A 22,540-nucleotide genomic window follows, 5' to 3' on the forward strand; every position below is an offset into this window, starting at 1 on the left:
ATGAAGTAAAAACAAACCAGTGTAGACTTTTTTTCTAGAGGATTGACTGTGAAGGAGAGCTGATTAAGGGCTGGGAGATTTTTTAGTTTTATTTTGGAATGGGAGAGATGTGAACATGTAGTTTCAAACAGTAAATAGTTTTTAAATTCTGGCTTGGATAAATTTTATTCTCTATGTTTAAATATTTACTGTTGTAAACATTACCTGCTGTTTTAGAGTTAAACCAGAGACAGTGAGACTTTAAGACCAGAGACCTGGGTTCTAATCTCACTTCCCCAGAATAATCACTATAATAATTAAAACTATCACTTTTCTGTTCCTTCTGTGTATCAGTCACTGTGTTTAAAGGCCTTTTATAATACTATCATTAATCCTCACCACAAATTAATCTCCAAGGTGAGTATTATACTGTTTGATAGATAAACCTGAGAGTTTACTTCTCAGGATCACATAAAAGATTTTTAGTGATCACACTATGATTCTAACACAGATATGTCTGATTTTGAAGTTGGTTCTCTTGATCTCTCTCTCTCTCTCTCTCTCTCTCTCTCTTTTTTTTTTGGTATTATATTGCCTCCTTTCTGACCCAATATAGCTTATCAAGTTTTAGGTCCCTGTTTCCTTTTCTGTCACATCAGGGTAGTCGTATCTGTCACACCTATATCAAAGTACTAAATGAATACTGTGCTCTTATTTTTCTTATATTTTGTTTGAAAAGAAAAATTATGTATTTGGTTAAGTACCAGACAGACCTTATAAATGTGGTCATCTTTAGCACTATCGTTTGTCTAAACAGTATTTTACTTTTTAAGGTGGTGGTATCATGGATACAGAAATGTCTGAAGATATAGACCACAACTTAACTCCTACCCTTGACAGCATGTCTTATGGAATGCCGAATCAAACAGGATCTGAAAATTCATTGCTGGATGAAGATGATTATTTTTTGAACTCTGGGGATCTTGCAGGAATTCCAGTCGTTGGTAGTGACAATGAGGATGAACAGGATTTTAGTTCAAAGGACAATCTTGTTTCTTCAATTCATACTGATGATAGCTTGGAAGTAGAGAGAAGAGTCACACAGCATGAATCAGACAATGAAAATGAAATACAAATTCAAAATAAATTAAAAAAAGACTTTCCTAAACAGTTTGATCAGGTTTCTGTCTTTAAGTCAATACGGAAAGATTTTAGTCTAGTAAGAGAAAACAGCAAAGAGACCTTTTCTGGAAAGGAGAAAAATAGAGACCTAACTTATCATGAACGTGAAAAACGGTTGGATAAACCCCATAAAGAGTTGGATTCAAGGTTGAAAAGCAGTTTTTTTGATAAAGCAGGTAATAATTGTTGGAATAGAGCCATAAAACACAATAAATAACGACGTACTGATAATAATATAACTTTTATTACTTGTGATGCTAAGCAAAATATGAACAGTTAAATTCATTGTAAGCTTGTCATTTTTCTTTTATCCTTGTTCTTTGCAGAGTGACTGAATTTCTCCCAGTAACTTTTGGTAATGGTAAAAATGATTGAAAAATAGCTCTAAACCTCATTTCTCCCTTCCCTGGTTGCAATATTTTGATGAGAAGGCAAGATACTCAAGTCACCTGTTCATTTTCTTTGGTTGAACATTGGAACCTGAAGTTGGATTTAACTTCTTTGTGCTGTAAGCACTAATTCAAACTGCTGTCCCACAGATTAGTCCAACTTAGGGAGGGTTTTTCTACTTGATAACATTTCTATTGTATGTTTGAGAAGTTTCTCTCTTGAGAAGAGGCCCTCTCTTGAACCTCTTTGCCCAGTGTACCCTATACTGTAGCTCCAGTTCCATTCTTGAATATGTCACATATTTTCCTATTTCTCTGCCTTCTTTTCGCCCTGCTATTCCATTTGTTTGTATGTTCTTTTCTTTCTTTGTATATATGCCTGTAAGAGTACGTCTATCCAATAGTACCTAAGTCAAAAACCTCATCTACTCTGTAGTCATCCCTAACCTCTCTACATGAAGAATGAATTATTTATCTGTATTTCCATAGCATTTTGTTTATACTTCATTATTTGTAGTCCTTACAGTATTCTACTTCTGTATTTGTTTTGCCTTACTTACTAGCCTAGGAGTTTATTGAGAACCAGATTGTGTCTTATTCATCTTTGTATTCTTGGGGCCTAACCTGGTGTAGGGAAAATAGTAATATTAACAAATGTTCAATAGATGTGAAGGAAAGCAAGGTATAATATAACAGTCCTTACATTTTTTCTGACAATGCTGGGAACATATGGTAGAAAGAACAAATTAGTATCATTAAAAAAGAATAATTAATTTATGTATCTATTATGTACCAGGCTGTAAAGGGTATAGTATATTTTTCACTATATATTACTCAATATATATATTTGATATTCCTACAGGGGATAAATTATGAGGGTATTTTTCCTCAAGGAACATAATGTCTAGTAGTATAAGGGGTAAATCAAGTAGTAGAAGCATCAGTGACCAGTTGAATAGCATAAGATTTAATTTATAATTAAAGACAATGGCAGAAGATTTTTTTTACAAGATTTCTTTCAAAGAATTGAAACAGTGCTTTAGGTGTTCTTAGAAAAAAGCTGATTTTTTAACTCAGTGGTCAGTGAAGATTTATAGAGGACAGGTGGATTTTGAACTGAGGAGAATCTGGAAGACTGTATAGGGATTAAGATAGATAGTGGGGCCTTGAAATGATATTAGCAGAAATGGACAAGAACAAACACAAGTTGTTTTCAGAGCATACTGATTAAAGTAACACTTTATTTAGGTTTGAGCAAGGAAAGTGTAAGATGAGGCTAAAAGTAAGGTGGGGCCAGGCTTTTGAGTGAAGCTATCTTTTGGGTATTTGGGGGACCCATTTCATTCTAATAAGCATCTTTATTGGACAAGAGAGGTGATTATCAAATGACAGCTTTTTAGGTCACTCTTTATAAGATTTGTTATTCATATACATGTGTTTGTTTTGTTTTTTTTTTCCTTCAATAGCTAATCAAGTTGAAGAAACATTACATACCCATTTACCACAAACCCCAGAAACAAACTTTAGGGTAAGTTTTCAGTGTGTATGTAGATTGCTGTAACTGTGGCAAGTGTCAAAGTTTTCTTTATGTCATTTTCTAAACTGTAACTATATGTGTTAGGTAGAGCACTGGTTTTTAAAAAAATTTGCTTTATTATTTGGTAAGGACATCTTTGAAGGTGTTTTAAGAAGCTTCAAATCCTAGTTTCTTTATTGTATTTGATATTTAGATAGATCACATTTACTTTTAGGCATAGGGACTCTAAGGAATATCCATAGAGTTCTTCATTTCCAATGAGCTTATCTTTGGGTGTTGAACCTGAAGAGGAATAATTTTTAAATCTGAATATTTATTAATCCTTTATATTGTGTTTTAGGATTCCAGCTATCCATTTGCCAATAAAGAATCCATTGGTTCGGAACTGGGAAATTCCTTTGCATCAAATATTAGAATTAAAGAAGAACCTTTGGATGATGAGTATGACAAAGCAATGGCACCACAGCAGGGACTACTAGACAAAATAAAAGATGAACCTGACAATGCTCAAGTAAACATTTCACCTTTACTTTCCCCTTTCTTTTTTGTTCCACACATGAATTACTCATTTGAGAGAGGAAGTTCCTGATTAAGAAGTGAAGTAGTTTGTTGACAGTGTGAGAGGAGACTTTTAATGAAAGTTGAGGTAATTTGAATTATCTTGTGAGAATAATGCTAAGGAATCAAGAATTATATGAAACTTTTCCTGAGTAGTAATTTAGGCTTTTAATCCACTTTGTTCTTTAATACCACTGTTGTGTGATTTTTGCAGTTTCAGTGCAGGACTAGAGAAAGTGAATCTTCAAGGATTTGAAGGTGATAAGCAGGCATGGTTGAAGGTTTATGGTTGTTCATGAGTTTATGTTGTGATTGAGTTTATACAAAGTAGTAATAAGCCTTTTGCAGTTATTGCTAATGAAGTACAAGCTCTATATGGATTTAAGGGTTGTGGGGGAGGAATTAATGGATAGGTTATCTTTGAAAGAGTTGTTGTAGAACCAGTTAATTTGATCAGTGGATAGAAGGTAAAGGAGGCTTTGGTGGGTGAAATGGGATTCCAAATTTCAGACTTGTAATTAATCAGGAGAATCAAGTTCTGCTATTTCAAGACTGCTCTGGAGGTAAAAGTTTCAGAGATCTTATAACTGAAGTCCTGAAATCAGTGAAGATATCTATGTAGTTAATGATGCTACAGTAGCTAGAATAGAAGAAAAAAATTATGTTAGGTGCTGTAATCATTTTGGAGTATATGAAGGGGACTGAGCGATGAGTACACCAAGTCAGCAATTATTTGAGAGTGTCTATGTTTTACACAGATGGCATTAATTTAGAGGCTGAGAAGTAAAGGTAGCATGAGTTAGTTATTTCTCTGAAATCACATTTGATCTGGAGAAAGGTTATCTTTCCATATATCTCTTTGGAGGGCTGAGAATGTGAGAATTCTGTAGAAGAGGTATTTTCATTCAGTTGTCTGTAAGCACAGTTTCCCAACCTTGGCACTATTGACATTTGGGGCCAGATAATTCTTTGTTGTGAGGGGCTGTCCTGGGCATTGTAGTATTTTTAGCAGCATCCTTGGCTTCTACCTACTTGATATTAATAACACTTCCCCGCCCCCACCCCAGTGTCTCCAGACATTGCTATATGTCCCATGGGAGTAGGGGGCAAAATTGTCTGCTGTTGAGATCCACTGTTTTATAGTAAGGAGTTGGAAGAATAGATACTTTGTATGAATCAGATTGATAGCCAGTTAAGCAGGAATTTCTTGGTGTTCAGTGGAAGGTAGCTATATAGGATAGTGATGATAAAGATGTAGGAGCTGGATGGTTATGAGTGTGGTGACAACACAGAAGAAGATGGCGGAGTAGGAATATGAAAATAGTTACATACAGGAAGGCAGAATGGAGATCTTTGTTATCTGAATTAGGGTTAAAGAAATGTACTGGTAATCTAGGAAAAGTTCATGTGGCACTGTATGGTTCAGAAGAGTACAAACTTATCTGTATATAGGGAAGATTTCCTGTCTCTTACTTGCCCCAATGTGAACATGGGAAATTCATAAGAAATCATAATACTGGCAGGGATCCAAAGGCATCACTTTCTCTCTGTGACCCAGTGGTATTTTCCTTAGGATGGAAAGGCAGTTATTGCAAAGACCAAATAAATAACCTTCAGGGAAGAGTGCATCAGGAAGGATTATTTGTATTACTTTTTTTAAAAAAACATTCAGTTGTCTGGGAATACCAATAGGATGGAATTGTTAGAAACACCTACATTTTTATATTCTATTCAGAGAGTACTAATGTGTTATAAAATGACGAATGTGAGAGTTCATCATGATTACAGGAAAGAACTTCCTCAAAGGCTCAGCACCTGATTGATTGGACTCTTCAGAACCAAGCAGGAGTGTGTGTAGGTCCTGGGCATAAGGTCCAGAGGCATTCTTTATCCTGACACTCTAATAGGCAGTCCCAGGATTTTAGTAAACCCAGGTTAATAAACCTAGGTTTTCTCTGAGAAATCCTTTCTGTTATTACCACATCAATTCTGTGGGACCAGACCTTTTATAATTCTTCTAGAGATCCCTCTGGGGACCTTCTGTTAAACTACAGATACGTGGTCTTTCTTTTCTTTTCCCTCTTTCCTTACTTTTCCTTCCCCCTCTTTCTTTCCCACCCCTTTTCCTCTCCCTTCATTGTCCTGTTCTTTTAAGGTATTTCTCTGCCATATCATTGGAAGTCTGTATTTTTTGCTGTTCAGTACTGCCTAATGCGTTATCACTCTTACTCACTTCCCATAGACTGGAAAAGGGAGTTCCAATGTAATAATCTCTAAAACAGTACTGTTAACCTAACTCTCATAATACTGATAGGTTTAATGGTTGTGGTCACGCTTTACTCTTGACTATCAGTTGCTAGTAGTAAACTTTTCTCGTGATTTAGTAAGATCATAGCTTTAGCTCATTCCCCCTTTGTCAAACCTCCTTTGGATTTTCTCTTTGCTTAACTTGTAGTTTTGTTTTCAGCTCACTTCCTAATTCTCCTTTTTACATAATTCATTTTGGTGTTAATTTCATTGATTTCCATACTTTTTCTTTCCAAAGTACCTAAAGTGCTGAAGTGTGTGCCTATATATTTAAAGACTTCTGCCCATTTGTTCTTGTTTATTTCTTCAGTTACGGTGTTCTGGGTTCAGTTGTCATTCTCTTGCCTCTGTTATTGACATAATATCATTTGGCCTTCCAGTTTCATTTCTTTGTTCAAATTCCCATCACATGTTACTATATTTTCTATAATATTTTTACAGGTATAGATGCTTTTGTGTGTACCACGCTGTTTCATCTTTCTTACATAAGATAACCAGAGTAGGTGATAATTAATTCCATTCGTAAATGAGGGAACTGAAGTTCATAAAGGTTAAGCTAGTTACTCAAGGCCATGTGGCCAGGAAGGAGCCACTATGGGGTCATAATCAAGGTCTTACTATTATTAGTCTGACAGTCTTTATATAAATAAAAATTGTTTCATTTTTAAAAATGCCTAGAGAAGGTTTTAAATAGAAATTTTAAAGAGCCAGAGACCTCATTTTTCCTTTTCCCTTTTTCTCTAGGTTCTAAAAGTTTGAAATTCAGTGAATACGACATTTAAGTTAAGATTTTTTGTTCTTTTTGCTCATAATAGAAAGCTACTTTTAATCTCATGTTAAAGTAAATGGATTAGGGTGGGGAAGCCAATCAATTATCAATAATAATGAGTCATATAGTTGTAGGAAATGGAATGCAATACTTAAATGTTGGGGCTTTCTTTAGGTATGTCAGATTAACTTGGCTGAAGGTGTACTGGGTCCTTCATTTCCAAAATACTGTCTTGGGGTACTGCTACAGGTCTTCCTTTATTGTAAAGGGAAGGTAGAGCTATTGATAAAGGATTTTTTTGTTTTGTTTTGACATCTGCTTTTCTACTTCTGAAAGTCTTTGAGTCATCAGATTTTCACTTCTCAAGTTACTAGTCATTGTTTATAATTAAAGGTTTATGAAGTTAGTCATTATTAGGGGGATACTGACATAAACATGATTCTGCCTTGAAGGCATTCTGGGGTGTGTAAGTAGAGTACTTAAGATATGTACTTATTTTACTATGTTACAGAAGTAATATGTACTTGAGGCTTAAAGAAAAATCAGAAGTTTGGAATAATTGTCATAAACAGTGAGAAAAGGAGCTGACTGGAGACCATTAAAGTACGCCAATGAGTATTAATTTGGGGGGAGTTTCCTGAGATTAAAAATTTTTTTTTTCTTCCTTGAAATTTTCTTTAATATACTATATAACGTAGGAATGTCAGGATGAGTCAGTATTAGGAAATCTTTTAATATATAACTTCAACTGGTCAAATAAGAGTATATGGGTGGATATGTAGATGCAAAAAGACATCTCGTAATTTACTATTCATTTTTCATAATAGATACTCTTGCTTATGGTAAGGAAATATCTACTTCAGATCAATAACAATCATTATTTAAGAGTAAAATGATGGAAACCTGTTAATAATTACTAAAAGAACACAAATTAATGCTGTCAGCATTATTATTTAACTTGTTGGATTTTTGACCTGGTACATGTTAAAGAAATTAGAAGAAATGGAAAAGGGGAGAAAAATGATCATTGTTTACTAGTAAAGATCTATTAGGGAATTAATAGAATTCATGGAAGTTTAATGAAGTAGTTGAATTTTAGTTATATGAAAGCAATATTTCTGTAAATCATTGTTTCTCAGGTAATATGAAAATATATAGTATTCCCTTTGGCAAAGCAACTTTAAAAAAGTACTTATGTCAGGTAAAAGACAATTTAATAGAATAGAGAGATTTTTTTAAAAATGTAAGGTATTAGTGATTCCTAAACTAAGAGAGAGTTTCGGTATAATACTGAAAATATCAGTAGGTCCTGATGTTTTGAAGAATAAATAGGCATGTATGCACACAGACATAACACGTGTGTTCTAAAAAAAGTAGGCTGATAATGGTGGACTATTAAATGGTTAGACCTATCCCAATTAGGTTTATTAGGATAGTGTGATATCCTAAAATTAGGTTGATAACGGGGCGCCTGGCTGGCTCAGTTGGTAGAGTGTGCGACTCTTGATCTCAGGGTCGTGAGTTTGAGCCCCATGTTGGGGTAGAGTTTATTTTAAAAAAAAATTAGGCTGATAATGATACAGAATAGATTGCCACAAGACATTTTTAAACAATTTGGTATATTAACAGTGAATGGAAGGAATTCAGTAGTTACTCAGAGAAGGGGAAAAATGCCCTTTAAACATCAAAGTAAGTAAATCCCAGGTGGATTAAATTAGGAGTTGGCAAATTCTCAGCAGCACGCCGAATCCAGCCTGCTTTCTTTCTGTTTTTTGTTTTTCTGCACACTGTTCTTGTAAATAAAGTTTTATTGGATCATTGCTGCATTCATTCATTTACATATTGGGAGTACTTTTGCTCTACCAGGGCAGAGTTGAGTAGTTGTGGTAGTATGGCTTCCAGGGCTGAAAATATTTAGTATCTGGCCCTTTTCAGATAAAGTTTGCTGACCTTTCGTTTAAAGGACTACAACTTTATAAGAAATCAAAGGAGTCACAAAAGTAAAAATTAGATTTTTGGCATAGAAATGAAAACTTCATTACATAAAAAATTTAAAAAGTAAATATCGAAAAAATGTTGATAACATGCTACACAAAGTTAATATTGGTACATTACAATGCTGTTTTTGTAAGTAGATGTTACAAAAAGAATTGCAGATTGAGACAACAGTGGAGAAAGACTTTTAAATGGCTTTTTACACAAATTGCTAGCATAAATCTAATTAAAAGTTTAAAAAAACTGTCATTGTGTATCAAGAACATTGACTGTGTTCCTTTTTACCTAGTAATTTCACTTCAAAAATCCTTTCTTTAGAATGTAATGCTAAGTATGAGAGTATGAGTATTCACAGAAATGTTCATCATGGTATTTCTGATTATACCAAATGTTGGGAAACAAGTGGACTGACATTGGGTTATGGTTATATATTCTCAGTGTTATGTAGGACCATTAAATTGGAGACTGAGGCCAAAGGAAAAATCAGTAATACTGATCCTGTCTTTATTTATATAAGTTTTCTTGTTTTGTTCATCATGGATTGTACATTTAAAAAATAATGCATTAAAATATTTATCGTGATTACTGAGATTTTTGGTACCTTAATTTTGTGCCTGAGTCAGGTTTCTCACTCATCTAATCCCAGTCTCATCCCTGTGTAATCTGATATGTCTATTAAATCATTTATCTATCAATATTTCTCAAATGTGAGTAATGCACCAGATACCTCTTACCACAAAAAAGGAGGTTATATTGGAGTTGTCTGAGAATTCCAAGAAAAAGAGGTCTGCTGGGGTTTTGCAAGTTTCAACGTGATAAACAATGAGTGAAAATAAAAGTTAAACCTGCTACTTATAGATTTCACAGTGAAATAATATAATTATAAAAACAACAGCACTGAAAACTTGTAGTACAACTCAGTTATATGTGGTTATTCATGCTGAAAAATGTTGACATTCACCAAAAAAGTCATTGAAATAAATACACATTTTAAAAAAGTATTCTCTCAGAATTCTCAGACTCCCTAGAATACATCTGCAGACCACAGGTTCTTGGAATCCAGCTTAAAAAACACGGATGTAATAATAGCCAAATGTTCAGTTGACTCAAGTGATCAAGAAATCATTTTATTAGAATGATATATTCAGTTTAATTACTGAATATAGTATGATATATTCAGTTTAATGAATCTACTATGTAGAAAAATAAAGCCTCTGAATACAGGAGGGGAAAAGACTGGAAAGAAATATACCAAAAGAATAACAGTGGTTGTTTTGGTGTAATGGAAATCTGAGTAGAATTTTTTCCTTATTTCTGCTTGTCTAAATTTTGTATAGTGTGTATTACTTTTATAATAGATAAACAGCAACTTAAAATACTGTAATAATAATTTTCAAAAATAATTTAAATTTCTAGTAGTGCTACAGACTGTAGGCTAACTTTCACTTTTTACCTCTTACTTTCTCAGCATATGCAAACTGATTATACCCTTATTGCAATTATAGTTTGCTTGCTATTATTTCTTACTAATGGTAATGTAGTATGAACATTTCCTCCCCGCTGTGTAGCCAAAGAAAATGTGTTGAATGTCTGGATTTCTTTATATACAGTGTATTTCATCTTTTCTCTAAGTATTTATTTATTTATTTATTTTCTTTTTTGAAGGAGTATAGTCATGGCCAACAGCAAAAAACTCAAGAAGGGGAATTGAAAATTAGTGCTGTCTTTTCAGTCAGTGGCAGTCCTCTTGGTAAGAAACAGAACTGAGTAAATGCATCATGTTTATTTATTCTGACCAGTATGATGAGAAGAAGTATCTACTTGATTAGTAAACTAGGCAGTTCTCTGCCCATTTAGAATGGCTTTAATTGTATATTACATAATTAGTTTTGGATTTCAACACTAGTTCTAGAAGAGAAAGAAAGGATATATATACTTAAAATTCATGGCAAAAAGTAAAACATTAAATTTTTTGTTTGTTTTTTTTTAAGCTCCACAGTTGACTACTGGCTTTCAGCCTTCACTGGCGTCATCTGGCATGAATAAAATGCTTCCTTCAGTTCCAGCCACAGCTGTCCGAGTTTCCTGTTCTGGTTGTAAAAAAATCCTCCAGAAGGGGCAAACTGCTTATCAGAGGAAGGGGTCTACTCAGCTTTTCTGCTCCACGCTGTGCCTCACTGGATATACTGTTCCACCTGCCCGTCCACCGCCTCCGCCCACCAAGAAAACTTGTTCAAGTTGCTCGAAGTATAGCAGAATTCTAAGTTATCTCCTTTGTTTGTTTCCTTTTAAAGTACTTTGTTCTTATCTGTGTATTAATTTTCTACATTTCCATGTTTATTGAGAATTCCCACAGCATGTTGCTGCTCTCAGTTTTGTTTTAAGATTTATTTATTTGAGAGAGACCAAGCTGTGGGGGGAGGGGAAAGGGAGAGGGAGAGAGGCAGAATCTCAAGCAGACTTCCCACTGAGAGTGGGGCCTGATGTTGAGGGGCTTGCTCTCCCAACCCTGAGATCATGACCTGAGCCAAAATTAAGAGTTGTACGCTCAACTGACTGATCCACCCAGGCACCCCTCTCAGTTTTTCTGAATACTAGGTGCTCAGCTTATTTTAAGTGCAAATAATGTGCCTTTTACATATTAAGAGATGTTTTTGAAACAAGCCTTCCCATCCTTGTTAGTTGAGATGCTTTATAAAACAAAAACTATGCCATCATGTAATACCACAACATTTTATCTTATAGGTAATAGAAATCCACAGATATTTGAAGTTGTATATCTTGTTATCTTTTCTTATCTTTAAAAGGTCTCCAGTGTATATATTTTTTATCTTCTCTGAACTACCTCAGAGGTTGCATTTTAGTGTTTAATATCAAAAGAATATGACCTTAGACCTTGATACAGTCATCCTGATATATTTGAAGAAAACGAATTCATTTTGGCTGATTTGGTAAGGTGATCGTTAGAAACCGCTTAAATAAGCCAGAGAAAAGTGAATAATTCTCTTGTTCTAAAACATTTTGGCTTCTATTTTTAAGCTACTCAAAACACAATTTATTAATTTAGGTATTTGTATTTATAGTTCCTAACATGGATCCTTCCCTAGATGCTCCCTCTTCTGGTTTAGTTGGAAAAAGGCATTTTATAGAGTTGATAGAAATTTGAATGTGGTTCCAAGTCTTTCTCACAGTTAGTTATGTTGCTTCCTTTTATGTTTCATGTTTGATTTAGTTAAAACAGACTTCTTTATTTATACTGTTTGAATTATAAAACATACTTTTAAAAGTGTGTACTTCATTTCTATATTCTCGTATACTTATTAGTAGGTTCTAAGATTAGATCAACTTGAAAATTATAATTTTTATAGGGTTTTTTTTGGTTTTGCCATGAGATAATTGCATATAATAACTTTGTCTTATGCTTCTATATTTAATTCTACTTTAGTGATTGGCACTTTCTAAAATTTGTTTTATTTCTTCTTTCATAATATTTTCAGAGATATATTAGTGAATTTTAAAATGACCATAGAACACTCACAGGAGTTTTAAAATGTATGCCCTCTTTCTGTCTGTGTTTATAAATTCTTGTCCATACGTATTCTTTTCATCTAAATTTATTATATCCCTTTGGTTTGCCTAGTGTTATCTGGAGATGGTCATTTTCAACTACTTGTCATATCTTACCCATCTTGATCTTACGTAGTTCAGTTATCTTTTAAAATTACATTTGTCTTTTGTTAAGTTTGGTCTTATCCATAAATCTTCCATGTTTTCACCCTGTCATTCCTTGACTCTTAACTGTTCTGTCTCTTCATTCATTCACTTATTCTACTTAACTCTTCTACTTCCTCATTCATTCACTTACCTGTTATGCTTTTTTCACCCCTTAATCTTTTCCATTTGCCTCTTACTGTTCTCCAGCAGGTACTCCTTAACTGCCTGTCACCTCTGCCTTTTCTTCCCATTTGCTTCCTGACTTTTCTCCCCTTCTCATTTTATAGGATATCTTTGCTGTTGCTGCTCGGCCCTCACCCATGATCAGTCTTGATTTTCCTTGCTTTCTGTTTTGCTTCCTGAACTACTGTTTCATTTCCTTTTTACCACTTTACCCTCCCTACCCTTATTTTCCTCTTTTTTTCTTCTTCTTTCTTTTAACCCCCTCAACATTGGCTTGAATTCATGACCTTGAGATAGAATCTGACTTGAGATCAAGAATTGGACGCCTACGGATGCTTGGGTGGCTTAGTTGGTTAAGCCTCTACTCATCGACTCCCACATCAGGCTCCTTGCTCAGTGGAGAGTCTGATTCTCCCTTTGACTGCTGCTCCTCCCTGCTTGTGCTCGCTCTCTCTCTGACAAATAAAATCTTTAAAAAAAAATTAATTGGACGCTTAACTGAGCCACCCAGGTGCCCCTGTTTTCCTCTTATTTACACAGTCATTACAGCAGTTTGGGATAGTCTGGTTTATCTGACTATAAAATTGTTCATTTGGATCATACCTTAAATATAAGGAAATTGGATTCAAAGAAGTTAAAAGATTTCCTCAGAGTCACATAGCTGGTTAATTTTACTAACCCTCTTCCACCTGTCGCCCTGCAGCCCCCCACCCCCCATAGTCTATATTTTCAAACAGGTTTAAATTGTAAGTTAATCCCCTGAAGGATCCGAAGAAGGATTTCAATTTAATTTGAATGGGTGGAGGTAGAAAAAATTTCCTTCCTGATAGCCAGTGCTATTTTTATAGACCAGTAGAAATATAGCAGCAGCACTTGGGTTGAAAGAAACTTATTAGCTATTTGAAGTAACAGTTTTATTTCTCTTAACCTCTTAACCAAATCTCTTAGCAACTTGAATTTAACCTAAACTCTGAGTATACTTTGGGTAATCATCATTTAATTTTCAGGTCTCCTTAGTAATAAGGACCTAACACTGTTTTTAAAAATCTATTTCAGTTCCTCCATAAAAGAGGTAGTTTGGAGGATAATTTTTAAAATATTATTAGAAAGATCAGATTACTTGATGTAATGATACTCAAAGAAGTAACTATTTCAGGATTATCTGTATCATTTCTGAATTTTTACTATTTGGAATCAGATACAATCTACAGTAAGATGTAATGTAGATGGATGCTAGGCATAATAAGAGAAATAATACCTGCTTTTATTTTTCCTTGCCTTGATCCATGCTGCTCCCCAATCCTTATCTCCTTAACCTTCCAAAGCTCCTATTTTAGATATAGATAAAATGTCAGGTAGGGTAGCCTTTCATGTCATGTATTGTCTGAAATAATTGTTTCTTCATTTTTGTTACTATTGTACGTTATGCTTTTTCATAATTATTTTACTTTTATATTTTTAAGGACACTTCTGTGATGGTATTTTATATATATGTCACTTGTCTTTTTGTCCCAGTATACTGTAAGCTTCTTGAGTGCGTGCTTGTACCATATTGTGACACAGGGTGTAGTTAGTGCGTGGTTTAATAAAAGTGCTCAATAAGTACCCCTGTAAATGTACTATATTAAAATCTAAGGGCACCTGGGTGGGTCAGTTGGTTCAGCGTCTGCCTTCAGCTCAGGTCGTGATCCCAGGGTCCTGGGATAGAACCTCATGATGGGGTCTCTGCTAAGTGGGGAGCCTGCTTCTTCCTTTTCCTCTGCCCCTCCCCCGCTCATGTTCTTTCTCTCTCTGTCAAATAAATAAACTCTTTAAAAAAAACTAATTAAGGGGCGCCTGAGTGGCTCAGTGGGTTAAGCCTCTGCCTTTGGCTCAGATCATGATCTCAGGGTCCTGGGATCAAGTCCCGCGTTGGGCTCTCTGCTCAGCAGGGAGCCTGCTTCCCCCTCTCTCTCTGCCTGCCTCTCTGCCTACTTGTGATCTCCCTCTCTCTGTCATGTAAATAAAAAAATAAAATCTTTAAAAAAAAACTAATTAAAAAATAATTGTGAAGGTAAAAACATGCAGAAAGTTAGAAGAGCCTACAGCTATTAAGTACAGAAGATGAGGTATGGAGTTATACACTCCATGAGTATATACAAGGTATATATAGAAGGTATATATACAAGTATATACAACAAGAAGGTATTCCTTGTGATGATTCTGTTATGTTTACTATTATCTTTTATTGAAGTTGTAATCTTTTGTAAAAAGTATTCTATTAGTATAATCTGTCTAAGATGAAAGGTTGAATATAATAATTTATATACTATTAATGTGGGTGTATACTCATGGGAGAGAGATGCCTTTTAGAAAATTTCCATCAAGGCGTTTTTTTTCCCCACTGGCTTTTTTTTTTTTTTTTTTTTTTTTTTCCCCTGAGAGAGAGTGCAAGCATGAGCCAACGAGGGGCAGAGAGAGGGAGAGAGAATCTCAAGCAGGCTCCGTGCTCAGCACAGAGCCCAACTTGGGGCCCGATCTCATGACCCTGAGTTCATGACCTGAACTGAAATAAAAAGTTGGTTGCTTAACTGACTGAGACACCCAGGAGCTCCTTCTTTTGGCTTTTGAAATGGTTTACACTTAATGTATTTTTTTTTTTAAGATTTTTTATTTATTCATTTGACAGAGAGAGAGAGAGAGAGATTACAAGTAGGCAGAGAGGCAGGCAGAGAGAGGAGGAAGCAGGCTCCCTGCTGAGCAGAGAACCCGATGCGGGCCTCGATCCCAGGACCCTGAGATCATGACCTGAGCCGAAGGCAGAGGCTTAAACCACTGAGCCACCCAGGCGCCCCTACACTTAATGTATTTAATAAACTGGTATGTGGGAACACTGGTTAGGGGTTAGGATAAGGTATGGAATGGTAGGGGGCCTTAGAAGTGTTAATCTTCATTGCCTTTGCTACTAATGTTTACAAATTAAATTATTATTATTATTATTTTAGATTTTATTTATTTATTTGACAGACAGAGATCACAAGTAGGCAGAGAGGCAGGCAGAGAGGGAGGAAGGGAAGCAGGCTCCTCGCTGAGCAGAGAGCCCAATGCGGGGCTTGATCCCAGCACCCTGGGATCATGACCTGAGCTGAATTGAAGGCAGAGGCCTTAACCCCCTGAGCCACCCAGGCACCCCTACAAATTAAATTATTTAAAAATAGAAGTACTCCAGGCACCTGGGTGGCTCAGTGGGTTAAAGTCTCTGCCTTTGGCTCAGGTCATGATCTTAGGGTCCTGGGATCGAGCGCCACATCGGGGTCTGCTCAGCAAGGAGCCTGCTTTCCTCTCTCTCTCTGCCTGCCTCTCTGCCTACTTGTGATCTCCATCTGTCAAATAAATAAATAAAATCTTAAAAAAAAAGTAGAAGTACTCAATTTTATATAACCATGCTAGAATAGATACTGTGTAGCTTGAAATGTATTTTCACATTTATTTATTTATTAAAGATTTTATTTTTAACTAATTTCTGCATCCAACATGGAGGGTCTCTCAACCCCACGTTCAACAGTTGCATGTTCCACCAGCTGAGCCAGGCAGGTGCCCTGTAGTTTTACTTTTAAAATATGGTGTTTCTAAAATTTTTCAAATGTGGTATTATTTTATAGAATATTTTGAAAATGCAGAATAGCCTAAAGAAGAAAATTAACATCTCTTATAGTCCTACCTACTAGAGATAATGAATGATAACTGTTTGATGTATATCCTTTTAGTCTTGAAACACCTTATACTCCCAACAGTTCTATGAAGTAAGCCATGTCTTAGTTCTGTTTATAGAACAGAATGTAAGGATCAGAGCAATTTATCAGTGTACCTGGGAAAACCGAGGTGTTCTTATTTAAATATCAGTGTCCTTTCCATATATATAATTGTCTCTGACTTATTTATTTATTTAAGATTTGAGAGAGAGATAACGAGAGAGAGCATGAGCAGAGAGGAGAGAGAGAAGCAGACTCCTGCTGAGCAGGGAGCTGGATGCAGGATTCCATCCCAGGCAGGACCCTGGGACCATGACCTGAGCCAAAGGCAGACAGTTAACCAACTGAGCCACCCAGGCGCCCCTGTTTTTTTTATTTTAACTGACAAAAAGGAAAAATACAAATGGTACTGTGGCTTATCTTATTTTTGTTATCATTTTTAGAGATATTTTAAATCCAAAGGATGTGATCAGTGCCCAGTTTGAAAATAGCACCACTAGTAAAGATTTTTGCAGCCAGTCATGTCTGTCAACATATGAACTGAAAAGGAAACCTGTTGTCACCATAAATACGAACAGCATTTCAACCAAATGCAGCATGTGTCAGAAGAATGCTGTTGTAAGTCATCTTACTTTTGGGCAGGGGGTCCAGAGAGATTAATGTTTGTGCTTAAGAACAGCTTTTGATGGTCTCCGCTTGTTATTGGTATTGTTTTTTAATTCCTAGATTCGACATGAAGTTAATTACCAGAATGTGGTACATAAACTTTGCAGTGATGCCTGCTTCTCGAAGTTTCGGTCTGCCAACAACCTCACGATGAACTGTTGTGAGAACTGTGGGGGTTACTGTTACAGTGGCTCTGGGCAGTGCCACATGCTTCAGATAGAGGGCCAGTCCAAGAAGTTTTGTAGCTCAGCGTGTGTTACAGCATATAAGCAGGTACATGACTGTATTTAACTCCAATGTCTTTGTTCCTTTTAGGGGAATCTACTTGTTTTGGTAGATCTTATTTATGAACATGTTGTCACAAAAATACTAAGTGTTATTATTAGCTTAATTAATATTTTTACATATAAATAGAACTTGTCAAATGAATATGTATTAAAAATCCACTTACAGAGTTTTATAAGTAGCATATTTTTCTCTTCGTGCATTTGAAATACATGTTTTTAGGGCATGGCATTGGTATTTAATATATGATTCATGTTTTTGAGCAGTATTTCGAAAATGCACAAAGCAAAATAATGCATCTCCCAGAGAGACCCAGTCTCATCTTTTTGGTGAATAGCTTTCTCTGAAATACATTTTTGGTTTGCGTATAAGTGTATATACTTTATTATTTGACAAGGTAAGGTCCAAGTTAACATATATTCTTGCCATCAAATCCATATAGTTGAAATTGGAATTTAGAAAAAAAAATCTTAGGATTGTTTTTATTTTTTTATTTTTATTTTTATTTTTTAAAGATTTTATTTATTTGTTTGTCAGAGAGAGAGAGAAAGAGAGAGAGAGAGATCACAAGTAGGCCGAGAGACAGGCAGAGGCAGAGAGAGAAGCAGGTTCCCTGCCAAGCAAGGAGCCCGACGTGGGACTCGATCCCAGGACACTGGGATCATGACCCAAGCCGAATGCAGCCGCTTAACCAACTGAGCCACCCAGGCGTCCCTTAGGATTGTTTTTAAAAGGTTTTTCCTTTTCTTCATGAAATAGGAAAAAAAATGTACATCATATATTTTGTGAATTGATGAGGTTTATAGAACATAAATTAGATGAATGCTGTATGACAAACGTCTGTTAGGTAGTTTCATTTTTACTGTATTTGTATTGTATTAGTAAATTTTGATCACAAATTAGATTTTAAAATTCGTAAATCGAAAGGAATAGTAGAAACCTTTTAGATTTTAAATTTTACAGCGCCTTCCTGTTTCAGTGCATTAGCTGATCATTCTTTTTCTTAAAATAGTGAATTTTTATACAGTCTAACAAGATTCATGAATGTAATGTGTGAGAAATTTCTTTTAAATTCTTAATACTTTGCAGTGATCTTGTACTTTTCAGTGTTATACAGTGTTTCTATTTCTTGTTATTATGGAGCACATTAAAGGGACTTAGCTTTACTATTTATTTCTTCCTGTAGAAACACCTTGGTTTTGCTTTCACAGGGGGAAAAAAGCCAGTATCTTCATGAGCTTATCTTTGTCCAAAGGACTGTTTTCTTGGTATCGTTTCTTGGTATTGTTTAAAGTTACTTGGATTCAGTCCATTGAAAGATGGTTCATATTCCACAAGAGAAGGAGAAATAGGTTGAATCATCTTAATTTTATTTTATTTATTTATTTTAAAAAAGAATTTATTTATTTATTTGACAGAGAGAAATCACAAGTAGGCAGAGAGGTAGGCAGAGAGAGAGGAGGAAGCAGGCTCCCTGCCAATCAGAGAGGCTCATGCGGGACTCGATCCCAGGACCCTGAGATCATGACCTGAGCCGAAGGCAGAGGCTTAACCCCCTGAGCCACCCAGGCCCCCGCATCATCTTAATTTTAAATTAATTTATTATTTTAAATTTAGCCAATATCTATTAAATTTCTCACATATTAATATGTACTGTGGTGTAGAGAAAGAACGTGAATTTAGAAGTAAAGTAGATCTCTATTTGATTACTTGACTCTCTATTCAAACAGAATTTTACCATGGGGAAAGCAGTTAAACTCCTGGGTCCATTTTCTTATCTGTGAATGGATATTATACTACTACTGTTACTGAGATGTTGTTAGGATTATGTGAAGTAAGAATGAGAAAGCACCTCGTATAGAACCTGGCGTATTGAAGATGGTCATATCTGCTGCTTTCTTTCCTTTCTCGTATATAATTTTTTTCCTTCTTTATATGTAATTGATTAAACAAACATTAGATGTGATTTCCTGTTTTGAGGGTCTACCTGTCTCTTGGGGGAGATAGACCTACAGCTGAGTAGAGATGGTATGATGGAAGTATTATGGTACAGGAGGGCACAGAGGAAACATGACCAGTTCTACTTGATAGGACAAGATGAAACTATCAGCAGAAACTTCACAGAGATAATGAATACTGGATATACTTCATAAGATATCCTGAATACGTGATACATTAGTAGTATTTAGCATTGTTTGCTAAACAGACTCGTTGATTGCTTATATGTAGACACTTTGATATCCAAAGTTTGCTCCCACTTCATTGCTTCCTTGCTTATTGCTTGTGTGCTTTGTTGTTAATACTGGTAGAATATTTGGTAATGAATTTTCTAATAAGTTTATTCTCTTGAATTCACATTTTATGGCCATGGATAGCACCTTTTGGAGGGGGTTCTTCTGATCTTTAGTATAATGTAAGAGCATGAATTGCCTGTTGTGTACTTTTTTAAAATTCCATTTTTAAAACTATAGTTACAGTCAATTAATAGATCCCCAAATTAATTGCCAGGTTATGGTCAGCATTATTTTTTAATGAAATAAAATAGAATGGAAAATATAAACATGTGTCACGTGCCATCATGATTTATATTGTTTTATGAAACTTTTTCAGTTTTATATACATATATGTGTAATACACAAGTAAAACTTCAAAAGTATGTATTGGGTCACTTTGTAAAATTTATTTCTTACTGAGGATTGTAATCATAAAAGTTTGAAAGCCACTAATTTAAAATATCTCAACAGTGTTAAGTATAAAAATTTCAAAGAATTATGCTTTTATTTATAAAATGAATGTTATTTTATTCTCTTAATAGAAATCAGCCAAAATTACACCATGTGCGCTTTGCAAATCATTGAGATCCTCAGCAGAAATGATTGAAAATACCAATAGCTTGGGAAAGACAGAGCTTTTCTGTTCTGTTAATTGCTTATCTGCTTACAGAGTTAAAATGGTTACTTCTGCAGGTAATACTGGTTTCATAAACTATATAATAGTTGACAAAAGTTATGGTTATTGCTCTTTTGTATGGTACAGATTTTTGTCTAAATTTAATTGATTTTTAAGGCAGATTTAAAATATTTCAGATCTGTGTTGTAAAATATCACCGCTTGCCTTGATTTCTTAAGTTACGTTTATTTGCTTGCCTATTTGTGTATTCCCCTTTTTCAAAAGAATTTCATATGGCTTCTTTAATATATCTTTTTATCCATACCTGATTTATTTTGGTATTCATTTATTTTGTAGTTTCAGGGTTGACTGTTCCAACTTTAAATTAACAGAAATGTTATTAATGTTAAGTTAGTTTTTGTCTATATGTGACATGATTTAGTTTCAGTTCCTGCAACTTGACCTGGCCCTTAAATTTTCATATACTGGATAATAGTTACTTATTTTCTCAAACATTTGTATACATTTGTATATATTACTCATTAGTTTTTATTTTGATTTGCTAAGGTGTGCAAGTGCAGTGTAACAGTTGTAAAACCTCAGCAATCCCTCAGTATCACCTCGCCATGTCAGATGGAAGTATACGCAACTTCTGCAGCTACAGCTGTGTTGTCGCGTTCCAGGTACGGCTTCAGAAATCTTCCTCTCCTCCAGTCAGTGAGGCGCCTGCTATGTAGTATGTAAACTTGGTAGGTGTTTGCTCCTGTCCCAATTGCCTACACTTTCTCAGTCTTGTTAAACGTGGATTCTTTGACTTTTGGTGTGTTTGGAGGATTGTTGTTTAACTGCCTCCCATAACATTAAGTGGAATTGTTATTACCCAGATTATCTATTGGGAGGATATTATTTTTAAAGGAGGTTATTATTAGTTTGGGGCCCTAGCTGGCTCAGTCAGTAGGGCAAACCACTTTTCATCTCAGGATCAGGACTTCAAGTCCCACGTTGCACGTAGAGATTACTTTTTTAAAAACTTTTAAAAATTAATAAGGAGATTATTAGTTACATTATTTTAGTTTTTGGATATAAGTGAAACTGTGCCCATTCAGGTATAAGCTGCTCAAAGATGGCAAATTTTGCTTGTTCATTTGAACAAATGATTACATTGATCATGTTGTTTGTTTCATTTTTCAGAATTTGTTCAACAAACCAGCAGGAATGAATTCTTCAGTAGTGCCCTTGTCTCAGGGCCAAGTAATTGTAAGCATCCCCACAGGTTCAACAGTGTCAGCAGGAGCGGGGAGCACCTCTGCCGTTTCTCCTACTTCCATCAGTAGCTCTGCTGCAGCTGGTCTCCAGCGACTTGCTGCGCAATCCCAGCATGTTGGGTTTGCACGAAGTGTTGTGAAACTCAAGTGTCAGCACTGTAACCGTCTTTTTGCCACAAAACCAGAACTTCTTGACTATAAGGTAAAATATAGGATCCTGATAAAGGGTTTGAGTATAAGATGGCCTATATATAAAATCATTTCTGGCTTTTTATCTCTCAGAATTATATGTTTTGAAAGTAAGAGAGAATAGAATTTCCAAAAGATAAACCAAATGTTTAATTAGTACTTGATGATTATTTCTTTGCAGGGTAAAATGTTTCAGTTCTGTGGCAAGAATTGTTCTGATGAATATAAGAAAATAAATAATGTAATGGCAATGTGTGAATATTGTAAAATTGAGAAAATTGTAAAGGAGACTGTGCGGTTCTCAGGTGCTGACAAGTCATTCTGTAGTGAAGGTAAAGGCAAGATCATCTTACTACTGTTGGTCCTTTTAAAAGTAACTGATGGTTTAAGCTGTTACTGTTTAAGCATATCTAGTTTATCCTATGTGTATAACAACGAAGCCTTTTGTTTACACTTGGTTTGCTTTCTTCTTCTGAGCTAGTCCTTCATATCACATAGATGGCAAAATGAAGGAAAAATCATTGAACTGTATTACAGAAGATGGTGGTGATATGAAAAACATTTTCTGTTCTTACGTTGATAGGGATCTTGTAGTTATTGCACTTTAAAATATCATTTATTTATTAGGTGGGGGAGGGGCAAAGGTAGAGGGAGAGAATCTTAAGCAGACGCCCTGCTGAGTATGGAGCCTGAGTCAGGGCTCCACCCCAGGACCCTGAGGTTGGTCATGACCGGAGCTGAAACCAGGAGTCGGACACTTAACCGACTGAGCCACCTAGGCACTCCTGTTACTCTTATTTCTAAAGAGAACTTCTTAAATTTTGTTAGCATCCTAAGATTATACTTCTGTTGTTTTAAATGGACATGTTTCTCAATAGGCAAATCAGTGTGAGGTAGATTGT

General features: G+C 35.2%; 1 protein-coding gene across 1 annotated transcript in view; it reads left to right on the plus strand.

The window, feature by feature from the left end:
* LOC111142969 (zinc finger MYM-type containing 4) overlaps nt 1-22,540 on the plus strand; it is a 148,977-nt gene that overhangs the window by 91,216 nt on the left and 35,221 nt on the right. The window contains exons 3-13 of the mRNA XM_022496327.1: nt 813-1,337; nt 3,017-3,078; nt 3,428-3,598; nt 10,382-10,466; nt 10,708-10,963; nt 16,788-16,962; nt 17,071-17,283; nt 20,111-20,261; nt 20,752-20,867; nt 21,376-21,651; nt 21,820-21,970. Of these exons, the coding sequence (XP_022352035.1) occupies nt 813-1,337; nt 3,017-3,078; nt 3,428-3,598; nt 10,382-10,466; nt 10,708-10,963; nt 16,788-16,962; nt 17,071-17,283; nt 20,111-20,261; nt 20,752-20,867; nt 21,376-21,651; nt 21,820-21,970 (2,181 nt within the window). The remainder of the gene's footprint in view (nt 1-812; nt 1,338-3,016; nt 3,079-3,427; nt 3,599-10,381; nt 10,467-10,707; nt 10,964-16,787; nt 16,963-17,070; nt 17,284-20,110; nt 20,262-20,751; nt 20,868-21,375; nt 21,652-21,819; nt 21,971-22,540) is intronic.

The sequence above is a fragment of the Enhydra lutris genome, unplaced genomic scaffold (assembly GCF_002288905.1).
Source record: "Enhydra lutris kenyoni isolate GAN:26980312 unplaced genomic scaffold, ASM228890v2 scaffoldscaffold9, whole genome shotgun sequence".
NCBI lineage: Eukaryota > Metazoa > Chordata > Mammalia > Carnivora > Mustelidae > Enhydra > Enhydra lutris.